We start from the raw sequence: 14,285 nt of genomic DNA, 5'->3' as shown, positions 1-14,285 counted from the left end.
CTGTGACAATATCTTTGGGCTCCGTTGTTTTAAATAAATAGTCGCTGTAGAACTGTGTCCTACTCCATGGGAAAGGGCTACCACAGCAACTCCAGGAACTAAAAACAGTAGGGGGTGGTGGCAGGGCCAGCTTTAGCAAGTGCGGGCCCAATTCCTGGGGGGGCGGGGCTTGTATTCACCAGGCCACGCTCGCAGTCTTCGGCAGCACTTCGGATTGCCGGTCGGGAGAGCGGGGCCGCCGCGCTCCGGCCAAAGCTCCGGCCAGGAGAGCGGGGCCACAGGGCTGCCGCGCTCCAGCCGGAGCTCCGGCCGGGGTCGCGGGGCCGTGGGGCTGCCACACTCTGGCCGGGGTCGCGGGGCCGCCACGCTCCAGCCGGAGCTCTGGCCGGGGTCGCGAGGCTGTGGGGCTGCCACACTCTGGCCGGGGTAGCAGGGCTGCAACGCTCCGGCCGGCGCTCTGGCCAGGGGAGCAGGGCCGCTGAAGACCCCGGCGGAGCTGACCACCGCCGGGGTGAGTAAAAAAAATTAAAAAGGCGCCTAAGGCACAGGGCCCGATTCCAGGGAATCGGGTGAATTGGCCTAAAGCTGGCCCTGGGTGGTGGTGATGGCAAATCAGCCAGGATGCAGCAGCCCCTCCAGAGAGGCACCATGTTCTGCTGCAGCTTGCCCAACTGGATTACCCTGACACCAACGGACAAAAAACGAACTTTTGGATAAATGGTCTGAGGTTAAACTAACTCAGGAGCTGCTTTCTGATCCAGCAAATGCACAGGATCTTTCTGTCCAGACAGAGGTCTCCAATCCTTGCAGAAGAGTTAGAAGGATTTGACCTACCAGGGCTGGAAAAGACTTTTGGGTGACTCTGGTAAGCTTATTAGCATGCATATCGGAACTTTGATGGGGTTTTATGAGTTTTCTGTGTAATACAGTCACCTTAAGAATAAATGTGCTTGCTTAGAAAAAGCTGTGTGGTAACATATAACTGCAGGTCATATCCTGGAAAGAGTCTCTGGAGAGAAAGCAAAGTGCAGACATTGACCTTTTAGGCAGTCTGGGTTACTGGGGAAATCACAGTGTAGGCAGGGATTGTGCGGCCTTCAAGAACCCAGTCAGGACGGCGTGAGACACAGGTCTTCACCCAGGAGCGATGAAGGCTGGGAACCTAACGTGGGTGTCCTGGGGTGGACCACAGAGCGGGAATGCAGAGGCAATTGCCCTGAACTGCAACAGACTCTTATAAATCAATAAAAGTGTAGCAGAGCTTATTTGTCAGCCAGGACACGGCTTGCATGAAGATCAATGATGGCTGTGACACTGAGTTGATTAAACCTCTGAGCTCATCTAGGTGAAATTTACCTTTCCACTTGCGTACAGAACACCCTGTCTTCAAATCCTAGTAGCTGGGAGAAGTTCAAGTGCAGCTCCTCATGGTACATTCAGTATCCGCAGATGCCATCTATGCAATCTGCAGAACCTTGAGTAGCAGCATAAAATTACACCAGATTGTAGAGTTTAAAAAAATAAAATAAAAAATAGGCCTTGCTCCAAACCCTACTGAAGTCAACAGAAAGACTCTCATTGACTCCATGGGGCTTTGGAGCATGTCCATATGGTGGTGGTGGGAAGAGGGGAGGGTGGGAAAGAACTCACAGGAGCTCATCTACAGACTATGCCAGCAAAGGGCCCTGTATTCTCCAACCATCACTGCATCAGGGAACTGTAATGAAATAAGAGATTGTATCTTTCTGCCTTATGAGGCCCTCATCTCGACCAGGGCCTTTAGGTGCTATTGCAATACAAATAATATGTAATAATAATGCAGATGGGAGCAATGAATAACCACCTGTACAAACTAATCTACTACATAATATTTTTCTCAGCTGATACAACTTACTACATTGGCAGAAATAGCCATGCTTATTTTCTAAAATGAAAGCAGAAGCAACCATGGAATCAAGAGTTTGTTATTCGGTCGGGTGTTTGGTTAGATTTTGCATTTTCTTAGAATAAGCAAAGTTGCCATGTAAGCCATCAGTATATGCGATTTTCTATACTTTGCAGTTTAGGCAAAAGAAAAAGCTTAATTACTTTAGTTGTGGTTTTTCATGCTGGGGGGGAAACCTGAATTTTTCTCTCTCCTCCAAAATTATATTAAACTTTGATCATTTCAATGCTGTTCAGTTGGTTCCAGGTTTAAATTATGGGGTCCAAATCAAAGCTTTATTTATCTATTTCACCTCCTTCACCACAGAACAATTTCACAGCTTGGGCTCCTTCTTGGACTCATGAAAAACAACAGTAAAATTATAGCAGGAAGCAAAATAACCTTGTAAATAAAAAGAACGAGATAGAAAATTAAGTGTATGGTAAATAGCTCCCTCCCCCCCACTATAGCCGTGTGTTTTATTCAAACACACGTATAATTGGTTTTTATTATTTCTTACAGTTATCATAGCAGGCAGCATATGAAAGGCCTCCTAGTGCTTCCTGGAAAGATGTAACAAGAGAAAACTTTAGCTCTACAAACAATTCTGCGGATGGATATTTTCTGGGGTTTGCATTCGTAGGGGTAGGGTGGGGGCCTGGGGTGTCCTTTAGTTGTGATTATTAAGGATAACTGAAGGTGCAGCATTCTGGTGGTGACACTTAGTTGCTGTGGAGATTACAAGTTCACAAGCAGAAGATACTAGGCTTTGGGTGTGGGGGCAGAATGCTATGACCTAAGCCAATCTCTCCTGCTGATCAGCCAGAGCAATACTGCTGAACAGCTTTTGGCAGCCATTTTAGGCCCTTGATCTTGTACCGAGCCCCAGGAAGTCAATGTGTGGGGGTGCAGAGGCCCACCCACACAAAGCCAGTTGCAGGATCCTTCCCATAGATTTTAATATCCTTGGGAAAAGGACCATGAGTTTCCTATGTGTTTTCTATAGCAATGAACTCACCGATGATGCTCTGTCTGTATCCATCTGTTGTCTCCAGTCCTATAGCTGATCGTAAGCTCTTTGGGGCAGGGACCATCTGTTTGTGCTGTGTTGGTAAAGCACCTACCCCAATGGGGCCTTGGTCCATGGCTTCGAGGCACTACTGCAATACAAATAAATAACTGTATTTACCATGACTTGCTCATCGGCTGGAGTCCTGCCAGGGAAGAATCCAGTTTTAAATGCCCTACACTAAGTTTCAAGTAATAGCTCAGTGGATTGATGTAGCTTTATATCCCACAGCATCATGTCAAAGAAAAGTCACATACATTTTTATTGTCTCTCTTTTTCCATAGAGTTAGATTCTAGGCAACCTCCCCAAACCCTCCCTCATCCTTTTCTAAATGCAAACATACTGTACGTTTCTATTGCTAACTTCAGCACAATATGAGCCTAACACTGTCTGGAGCAGAGAGCCTTAAAGAAAACAGTCAGAGGACAGATCTGAATAAGAAAAGGGGTCACTAGACTTTAAATAATTACATTTTAAAAGAACTAAGAGCTTTTAATAACATACTAAATGAGCCCAAGAAATTGGCCTTATAACCCAAAAATCACATTAACAGTATCACTGGCTGGCTGTAACTCTCCCTTCTAATCTCTACAGATAATGGAAATACTGCTGAATAGCATCTCATATTGTCAATGGGAAAAGGGGGTGGGGAAAGCCAGAGGAGGAATTCACGAGCACCATGTGGCAGAAACAAGAGAAATCTGTGTGTGAAATCCAAGCAGAGTTTTTAAAATCATATTTGTAATTTTGCTTTAAATGCTATAGTACAAGCCCTGCAGAATACAGGGTAAGGAACAAACCTTGGGTGGAAGTTAGATGAAGGAGATGTGACTTAAGACTTTTCCAACTCTTGTTTCCATGAGACAAAGACTATGATGTTTGCAGCCATTTGACATCATTCAACCATCACTTCCTATGACTGAGGGCCTGGGGAGGATGAAATGCTAAGACTCACAGCACAGATTTCAGTGGCTGAGTAGCCAAGACCGCCTCAAGAATTTGAATTCACAAAATGACTGAAAATCTGACAGCTGTTTGCCAGAAAAGAATTGGTGGTTTCAGCCCAGTTTATATCAGATGTGTGTCCATGTCACAAGAATCACCACCACAATAGGCACTGAGGCCCAAATCCGAGGTATTTAGGGGCTTAACTCCCCTTGAAATTGATATCAAGAGGAGTTAGGCCCCTAAATACTGTTGAGGACCTGGGCTTAACTCTCCCCCTTGTTGTAAGCAGCCTAGACTGGGAAACCAAAGGACTCTAGTGATCGCTCCAGGATAGGTGGAGGCACACTGGAGGGCCAGTGTGAAGGCACGGCTAGCTCTGCCACTGCTTGTACAGTAACTCCTCAGTTAATGTTGTAGTTATGTCCCTGAAAAATGTGACTTTAAGCAAAATGATGTTAAGCGAATCCAATTTCCCCATAAGAATTAATGTAAATGAGGGAGTTAGGTTCTAGGGAAATTTTTTTCATCAGACAAGACTATATTATATACATATACATATACACACACACACAGAGAGTATAAGTTTTAAATAAACAATTTAATACTGGTACACAGTGATGATGATTGTGAAGCTTGGTTGAGGTGGAGGAGTCAGAAGGTGGGATATTTCCCTTACTGTTAAATGATGGATTAGCAATTGCCTGAGCCCTCAAGCGTTAACTCTCTCTCTACACAAGGCAGCAGGAATGGAGGGAGAGATGCGCATTTCCCTTAAGTACACTGCCTTGTTAATTAGATCAGCTTGCTGAGAAGGCAGCTGCTGCAAGCTCCCTCCGTCCTGAGCCCTGGTGTGTCTCCCCTGTTCTATGGAAGAAGGGGTAAGTGGGGTGCAGGAGCAGGGGGGAGAGGGACACCCTGACATTAGCCCCCCTCTTCCTTCCCCCCCATCCCGCACAGCAAGCAGGAGTCTCAGGGAGCAGCTCCAAGGCAGAGGGCAGGAGCAGCACATGGCAGTGGGGGGAGGGACACAGCTGAACTGCAGGTAGCTGCTGCACCGGGAACTTAGGGGAGCGGGGAGCTGATAGGGGGGCTGCCGGTCCACCCTGGTTCCAAGCCCCCACCAGCTAGCTCCAAGGGGCTGCTCTTCCTGCAAGCAGTGGACAAAGCAGGCAGCTGCCAAACGATGTCGGAAGGGAGCATTACACAACTTTAACCGAGCATGTTCCCTAATTGATCAGCAACGTAACAACGTTAACCAGGGCGACTTTAAGTGAGCAGTTTCTGTACTGGACAAATGGAGGACTTCAGTCTCCAGGGCTATCAGCTCAGCACCTTTTACGAGCACTAAGATTCACTAACACCGCCCTCCCCTCCACATACACGTGCACACAATTCATTTGGATCACATCTTTGGAGATTACTGGATACAAAAGAGACTGCAGGTCATCTCCTCTATTTGGGCCTCTGCTTTCCACTGAGGTGGAAAGGGAACAGCTTTAGTGGGCAAGTCACTCAGATAGGCTTGGTGAACTGAACAATGATTTCTGCTGCCTGTGCAGCTAATCACTTCCCTCTCCACCTCCAAAGCGCTCCTTAAATGCACTTCTCCTGCCAGCTCTCTCAGTTTTACCTGCCAAGCACAGAACACAACCCATAGCATCAATATTGCCTATGCAAAAATGCATGCACATTCACACACCTAATCTGCATGCAAATCAGACAATTGTACATGTAAATTACCATAACTGGCCATTTGCATGTTCAATTAAAGTCTTCCATGCAATGAGGGAAATGAGTGCCAAAGCAAATTAGCTGCAGAACTGGGTAGACATCTTTGCATGGGGAAAATTTGGAATATTCTGGTCAATTTATAAAATAAAGAAACACCTGCCTGGCTTAGTTTAGTGTTTCAGCTTGTTTTGTGCATCTGAATGATATGGTTTGTATCCAATTTCAATTGTAAGTTCCTTGGAGCAGGGACGACATCCTCTAGTTATATTTGTGAAATGGCCACTATCTTGACTGAAACCAGGGAATGAACTAGAGATCTCTCGAGCTGAAGCTAAAGAGCCGGGCACTGTAGTTGGGAGCTGTAACAGATTCACATCATCTGTGGTTTGGGGGGCAGACACATACCCAACACTGACCAGCTGGTTACATTTGCACAGGGTGACCAGATGTCCCAATTTTATAGGGACAGTCCCAATTTTGGGGGCTTTTTCTTATATAGGCACCTATCACCCCCCCACCCCCATCCTGATTTTTTTACGCTTGCTGTCTGGTCACCCTACATTTGCACAGCACTATGCATTCACTCACAGCCTTCAGCATGTAACCATCCACTCCCAGCTCAACGTACCCATTTTAACCGAACTCCCTGTGAAAGTTCATATGCTGGGAAATCACAGAGTTGGTGGTTGTTATTATTTTTAACGAAACAAGACAAAAACAAAACAAGGAAGTTTGCCCCCTAGGATTTTTCCTCCTTCACATGCTCAGTGCTCTGTTAATAATAGTGCTCTGAGCAAGATGACATGACGATTACAAGGCTGTTGCTAAGAGGCCAGATCCACTATTACATCAAGGAACATTTTATTCAGTTCCTCCTCTGATTTGGAACTTTCTCTACATAGCTAGTGAGCTCCTTGTAGACCCAGCTTGCACATTTTCCTGTCAGGCTCTGCTCTCCATAACAGCAGCATGAGCCGGTATATAAAAGCTCTGGCCCGATGACATTTATTTCCCTCACTGCAGTGTTATGCACATTATTTTTCTGAATAGCTTTTTGGCCATAAGACTTCTGAGCCACCCCATTTCTACAGCAGGCACTAACGTTAGAAAAGGCTTGACCACAAACGGTGCTTTACCATCCTCTACCTACTTTAGGTCTCATGGACAGAGGGCACCACGTAACACCACATCTCTAAGGCTGCCCTGAACCGAGTCACAACTCTATCAGCATGGCTGAGAACCGAGGCATGGCAGGCATTAACACATCTGACACAACCTCACGATTATTCACATTGCTCCAACTCCTGAGGCCCAAACAGCTGGTGGGAGAGGGCTAAACACAAAGAAACCACCACAAGTTGCTCCTCATGGAAGCTGCTCATCAATCCTTCTGCCAGAGGGTTCTCTCCACAGGCCAGCCCCCACAATCTCTCCAGATCCATACAGATCCCAGGGAGAGGGGGACCTGCAGGAGGCCATGACTCTCTGTGAGGAGGCCTCAAGCCTCCACCCTGGTTGTTCTGGGTCTCTGGTGGCCCAACTCTGTAGCGTAGCTCTAATGGAACAGTGCTAACAGGGCTCTTGTCTCTGACACTTCCCTGAGGGACACCCCCAAAAGGCAAATTCCTGCTGCAAGTTCCAAAGGGCTGGTGAGAAGATGATCTGTACCTGTCCTCTATCAACCTGTACCCTCCTCTCCCAGACCACAGTGGCCCTCCACATGGATCCCAGGAGCCATGGATCAAGGTTTGAAGAAGAGGGAGGAGAATATTGCGATGAAGTCAGCCGAGCCCCATTCTGAAGGGAATGAATGAGGGAGATCCCCTCAGTATAGGGATCCTGGGGGTGGGAATGTGATTTAAACAGTCAGTTCTTCTTCAGTCCAGCAAACTCCCCAGGACTCCAATAAGAGTTTGGCTTGAATCAGAACCGAGTATGGGTTTTATTACAGCAAAGAACTAGCTTTCCCTCACATCTCGCCATTACACCTTTCCTTGAGAAACTGACACTTCAAGAGCACAACCGCTTCCCTGGAAGGGATCTGTGTTTTCAGCTTTGCTGTAAGGAATGAGCCATGTGGAAGAGCAGGATGCAGCTCCCTGGATGCTCCCCACCTTCCTCCTATTGCATAGAGGGCTACAGTGCATCTCAACAAGACACTGCAAGAAACGTACTGGTAACTTCACACACCTGCACGGAGAGAGAGAGAGAGACGCCCGCTTGCGGAGAAAAGGCTGCATCGCACCTCACAGGGAACAGACCCCACCATCCTTTGTGCCTGGCAAATCCTATTTGTGAAGCATTCAGAAGCATAAATGTTAAATAATTGATAGCCTGGCTCTGTCTGCTCCATGACAATTTGGGCACTTGCCAGCTGCCTCCTCTTCTCCTCACTGCCATGCTTCTCTGCATACTTTGGGCAGGATTAGCCCCAGTGAAAGTCAGCACATGATGTCCTTTTAGGGTAAAGAGCAGAAAGGGGATTTATTTGTGTTTGCTGCATAAACATGCAGGCTGATCTCAGCACTGCCCTTATCTCAGTGGGCATCCAGCTTCTACAGAGAGTCCAAAACAGAACAGAGCATGCATAGTGAGATCTGCTGGACAAAAACCCAGGTCTGTTTGAGTGCAAACACATTCATTAGCTGCTTGGGCTGTAGCCCGGACTGCACATAACTTCTCATTCCGATTAGCGAGCACTAACGATCTCCCATGCCAACATCTCCTTGTCTTTGACTTAAAGCCAGGAACCTCACATGTGGGCACTGCATGCTATGCATGAAAATTACTCTGGCCCCAAGCTGAGTAAATGGATCAGTGGAAAGGCTGGCAGGGAATCTGCTTCACAGAGCCGGGCCAAAGTCAGCAGCAGGAAGAGACAGGTCTCAAATCATTGCCCCTAAATAAGCTAATGGCAGCCCTTGTGTACCACAGGCCTCTTTTTATGGTCTAACAAGTGAGTTTGAAACCAGTGAGGCAATAATTGCTCTTGGCCTGCTTGACAGCTTTTGTCTCTATGCGCTTTCCCTTAGTCCTTACCGCAACATAAAACGTTGCCATGGCAACATAAATCGCTGACTAACGAAACTGCTCAGACGGATTCCTCTCTAGATCTCCAGGAAAATCAGAGCTATAAATAAATCGCTGTAAAAAGCAACTGTCACCACAACCAATGCTCTGAAAGCAAACATTTTCTAACACTAGCGTCAGGTACCCCACCCCAGAGGCCCGAACCACACCTGCCCGAGGCATTTACTCAGCCCAAAGGCAGATTTCCCAGAAGGCAAACTTTCCTGTAATAAAATAAAATAGTAGTAGTCGATTTCTAGCTCTTCTGGGTGATCAGAAAACCTTTGAAATGTGAACTGTGTGCAAATCAAGTGTAACCAATGCAGTGGTTCTTGCATCTACAGATGGCCTGAAATAACATCTGTAAGAGAGATGTCAGCTACGCCTTTACCTCAACAGGGGGATGACTCTTAAGTCTATCACAAAAGCCAAGTTTTCCTATCATTTAGCTGTGCAGCTGTTTATGCATTTGTCGCCATTGTGTGCACAAATCAGGCAACTGCATGTGCCCACGGCCGAATAAACAAAGGGCAGAGACAGTGGTGACCCTAAAAATGCCTGGGACTGTTTTTCTCACTGAGTGATTCTAACAAAGTTTCCTTATACCTAAGGGTCATGCTCTTTCCTCTTTAAGTGCAAGCCTCCCATCATCACTGGGGGAGATCAGGACCAAAATCACAAGCTTCCACCACCTTTGAGCTAAAGGAGCAGCTTTGAAAGTACGTATGTAGCAGGCTGTTAATGTTGGGGCCAGGCACACCAGGGAAATATGATCATATATGCTAAGCCAAATGTATATAATGTACTTGCTGTAGGCTACCTAGTGGGTACCAATGTGCAGCATCTATTCTGTAGAATAGCTACCAGGAAATGAGTTGCAAAAAAACTCCACACAGTCAATCAGGACCACCAGGCAAAACTCACGCATTGTACATCACCACCACCCTGGCTGAGTGGAATGAGAATAGCTCTTGCCCTTCATCCATGGATCTCAAAGTCCATCCCTCACACTCATTAAGCCTCTACCCCACAGCTAAGTATTATTGTGCCTACTTACACAATAAAAAAAAGTGACCCGCCTGCCAAATGCAGCAGCACTGAGAGTCTAGAACAGTGGTTCTCAACCCGAGTTCTGGGACCCCGGGAGGCTGCAAGCAGGTCGCAGGGCGCCCGCCAAGCAGGGCCAGCATTAGACACACTGGGGCCTAGGGCAGAAAGCCGAAGCCCCACTGCATGGGGCTCTGAGCCTCACCCCTCGGGGCTGAAGTCTAAGAAATGCTGCTTGCTGGGGGCCCCTGTGGTGTGGGGCTTTGGGCAATTGCTCTGCTTGCTACCCACTAATACCAGCACTGGCTTTTATATGCAGAAAAGCAGTTGTGACGCAGGTGGGCCACGCAGTGTTTATAGCATGTTGGTGGGGGGTGGGCCTCAGAAAGAAAACGGTTGAGAACCCCTGGTCTAGAAATCTTTGCACAGTCACCCCTGGGAAAGCAGGTGCAAAGTAAGGAAATGAGGACAACTCCTGGCTTTAATAATACGTGTTTGGAGAAAAAGACTCAAGACATTGAGCTTATTCTCAGCAGTTCAGGGAAGACTTCAAGGTGATCCAATAGGAGTGTTTGGAATTATGCAGAACAAGGTTGAATGACAAGCACAGTGAAAAGGCCAGATGCCCCCAGAGGACACTGAAATAGAACAGGAAAGAAAGAACAAATGATTCAGGCAGGTGGAGAACAACTCAGGCCCAGAGCCTGATCTCGGTTACTCCAAAGTGACCTCAATGAAGCTAATGGAGTTACTCCAGATTTACACCAAGATCAGAGTCTGGCTCATAAGGTGGTTTTTTTAATTACCACCATTGAAGCAAAATTCCAGTGAAACAGAGACAGCCTATGAATCAGTTTATAAAAAATCAGTTCTGTGGGGACCAGGTGATCAGCCCTTTGCAGCAGCTCTCCGGTCAGTAGGTGGTCTATGTCCCTGAGGAATGACTCCCCTCTCTTAGCATCTCTCTATCACCATTTACCTGGGCTGGAGGGAGGGGTGGGTGTGGTCCCTATAGCTTAGGATCTGTGCATTATGTACAAAGAGATACTAAAAGTCAAGGCCATTGCAGCCTTCTTTTCAGGAACTGAGAATCTTTTCCCCTGATGGATGTTTGGAGATAAGAATGTATTTTTTCTTGCTGGTAAATATAGGGCAGGGGGTCTCAAACTTCATTGCATCACGACCCCCTTATTACAACAAAAATTACTACACAACCCCAAGGAGGGAGGACCGAAGCGTGAGCCCTCCCAAGCCCCACTGTCCCAAGCAGCCCGGGCGGGAGGCCTGTAGCCTGAGCCTCGCTGCCCCTCGGGCTTCAGCAAGTCTAAGCCAGCCTTGGTGACCCCATTAAAACAGGGTCAGACCCACTTTCGGGTCCCAACCCACAGTTTGAGAGCCACTGATCTAGGGCCTATTAGTGAGAATCCCTTTACATTTTCCTTTCAAAACCCAGCTTATCACTGTTCAAAATGAAGAGAATTAAGTCTTTGTATAAGAAGGATGGTAATGGTCTGTGGATCCTTTCACTTGTGTCACTGGAGCAAATCCAGCCCAGTTCAGAAGTGATCAGCAACTGCTACAATCTGATAGTTGCTGGACGGCCTATGGCGGTCGTTTTCAGCCAGGGGTATGCTTACCCCTGGGGGTACGCAGAGGTCTTTCAGGGGGTTGGTACATCAACTCATCCAGATATTTACCAAGTTTTACAATGGGCTAGAGAAAAAGCACTAGCAAAGTCAGTACAAACTAAAATTTCATACAATGACTTGTTTATACTGCTCTATATACATACACTGAAATGTAAACACAATATTTATATTCCAGTTGATTTATATGGTAAAAATGAGAAAGTCGGCAATTTGTCAGTAACAGTGGCTGTGACACTTTTGTATTTTTATGTCTGATATTTGCAAGCAAGTAGTTTTTAAGTGAAGTGAAACTTGGGGTACACAAGACAAATCTGACTCCTGAAAGGGGTCTGGAAAGGTTTAGAGCCACTGCTCTATGGCATGTGACATTAGGGTAGTGGACTCAGCCCTGTTCCCAGTCTCCACATCACAATATGCAATTAGGACCCACTCCAATCAATGGAAAGACTAATGGGAGTTGTATCAGGCCCTGACTGGCCCCTTGTTGGTCGCTTCAGCAAAGAGGCAGATGCAGAGAAGCTTTAATTTTTGTTGCCTGGGCTCTGTGAATAAAGTGAGCGTAACAGTCTCCTGGTCATCTAGCTGACACTTCTCACCAGTGTTTCATTCCCTATAAAGCATTTTAAAAGACACTGGCACTGGGCCTTGATGTGCATCCTGTGCTAAAAGGGAGAGTCTTCTCACAGTGGTACAGGCTGGGTTGTAAACACCAGCAGAAAGCTACAAAATACTTTGGGCACCTCTACCTTCCATCCACGATGGTGTCAGCAGCTGCATACAGCAAACCTGGGCAGCAGCCATCAAGTGCTAGCACCAGAATTCACAGCAAATAGCGGGGGAAGCTGTCATGATTTTTCCCATGGCAAGCAGTGACAAAAGACAGTGCATGCTTTTTAGAACATGCTTATCCATAGGTGCACAATGGCCTCATTGTCAGGCCCTGCCTTATTATTTTAAAATAAACACCTGACAAAGGCCCCAGTTTACAATGGCCCCTCAACTTTGCTCCCTCCACACCTGCATTCTGAGGCACGAGCACCTGCACGCACAGATGATTTCACATGCAAGGCCCATTTCTCCCAATGAGGGGATGATGCATGGGAAACACTACCACACGCATTTGCCACTGTTTGAATCTGCCAAAGGTGCACATACAGGTGTTGTGCACAGAAGTGTTTGCAGGTGTAAAACCGCATGATGCAGGTGGCAGCTGGTGTGAAGGAGGGGAAAAATGGAAAGTGGACATGGGGCACAAATGTTTGTACAGCACCTCGCACGATGGAGCCTCAGTCCCTATTTGGGAACCCTTGAGTGCTACTCAAACTCGTAATAAAAACATAGGCCCAAAATTGTGTTTAAAAGCAAAGACATCAGAAAATTCAGCCCCAAAGATGTATTTTAAAAGGATCCTGATGCCAGTAGCCCACAAGAAAGCATTTACAGTTCTTCATTGTATGGATAAACGGTTGACACAAAACCACTATTAACACATTTCCATGGCAAAGGGAAAATTAAACTTACCACGCACAGCCTCCAGAGCAGCCATCTAACCATTTTTCAGTTTAAAAGAATCAACTGAGCAGCAAGGAAAGGAAGAGGCAAGTCATCACCATCAGGTAATTAATCAGTTAATCAGCCGAAAACCAACAAGATGTTATGACAGTCAAAAGCATTTGTTGATTGCACTGTGCTCCACAGTCAGAAGCCCTAGATCTCTCCTAGAGCAATCACAAACTATTATTGCCTCGAATACAGTCTGGCCTGTCAACACAACTGATGTATCAGAAGCTGATAACTATTCAATTTATCACTCTCAGATTAGAGATGGAGCGGGGGGGTCGGGGGGGGGGGGGAGAAACAGCAATGAATAAATAGTTTGTGCTAACCCATCAGCTAATGCTGCTGCACAGCAGAGCTAGGATAGGCTCTAAAAATAATAATATAATCAGCATATGGCCAGAAAGATTACTGGGTCTTTGGGAAAATAAATGTTAAACTACTCATGGTGTATGGGGGAAAAAGTAAATCTATTAAAAGCAACATCAGACAGAGAAATAATCTGTGCTTATTTCTGGCCCCGCAGACCCTATCCCCTAAAGGCACCAAGAAACAGACCTGTTTGAGAAAAGTAAACATTTGTTTAAAAATAGGAACCAAGTGAGAGACTCCAGATTTTCTTTTTTTTAAGTTATGTAAATATGTATGGAATTGTCTGTTCCTGCAGTAACTGATAAGGCAAAGCAGAGAGAAAATCCACTCAGTTCCCAGCATTCATTCTCTTCTCCGGCTACTTCACACGGCTGGATGCAGCGCTAACCCACTGGAACCTTCCTTAAACTACCTCTGAGTTGAGGCTCTCAGTTTAAAAGGGGAATTTGAATAAACCCCTGGTCAACTTCATTCCAAAAATGTTATTTCTGCCATCAGCTGGTGCTCCAAAAACACGCAGTGGTTATCACAAGCGCTGGCTTCTTCTGGGCCCCCCCCCCCCCCCCCCACCCCACCACACCACCCCCCCGGAGAGAGCCCAGGTCGCCTATGGTGGGTGGTTATAATTGGCTGGTTGGCCGCTAGCTAGAAGCTGACAGATGTTTCAGTAACATGAAGCACAGCTCAGACCCAGCCAGGGGAAGAATTCAGATTTCACTTGCTGAGCATTAGAGCTGAGGTAATTCCCCTCCCCCATTTATTAAAGGAATAGGTTAAGGCCACGATTTTCAAATATGGGTGCTCCTACATCCTTCCTAGCCTAGAGAGGAAAGCTGGGCCAATGTTTCAATCATTAGCCTGGGGCATGGGTTCAACGCCCAGCTCTGCCAGATTCCCTGGGTGACCTCAGGCAGGTCA

The 14,285-nt window shown here is 46.7% G+C and overlaps 1 protein-coding gene across 2 annotated transcripts in view; it reads right to left on the bottom strand.

Annotated features, from left to right (window-relative positions):
* Positions 1–13,076, bottom strand: part of LOC120381044 (somatomedin-B and thrombospondin type-1 domain-containing protein-like) — a 44,683-nt gene extending 31,607 nt beyond the window's left edge. Inside the window, exons 1-2 of one of the 2 annotated variants that reach the window (XM_039499076.1) lie at positions 12,960–13,076; positions 2,943–3,084 (exon numbers count right to left, since the gene is read on the bottom strand). In XM_039499076.1, the coding sequence (XP_039355010.1) occupies positions 2,943–3,069 (127 nt within the window). In that variant the 5' untranslated portion in view covers positions 3,070–3,084; positions 12,960–13,076. Of the gene's footprint in view, positions 1–2,942; positions 3,230–12,959 lie in introns of those variants that run through there. The other variant, XM_039499075.1, reaches the window with a different exon arrangement.
* Between the last annotated feature and the right edge of the window lie 1,209 nt (positions 13,077–14,285).

Source organism: Mauremys reevesii, linkage group 13 (assembly GCF_016161935.1).
Source record: "Mauremys reevesii isolate NIE-2019 linkage group 13, ASM1616193v1, whole genome shotgun sequence".
NCBI lineage: Eukaryota > Metazoa > Chordata > Testudines > Geoemydidae > Mauremys > Mauremys reevesii.
This window is presented reverse-complemented; position numbering and strand designations above follow the sequence as displayed.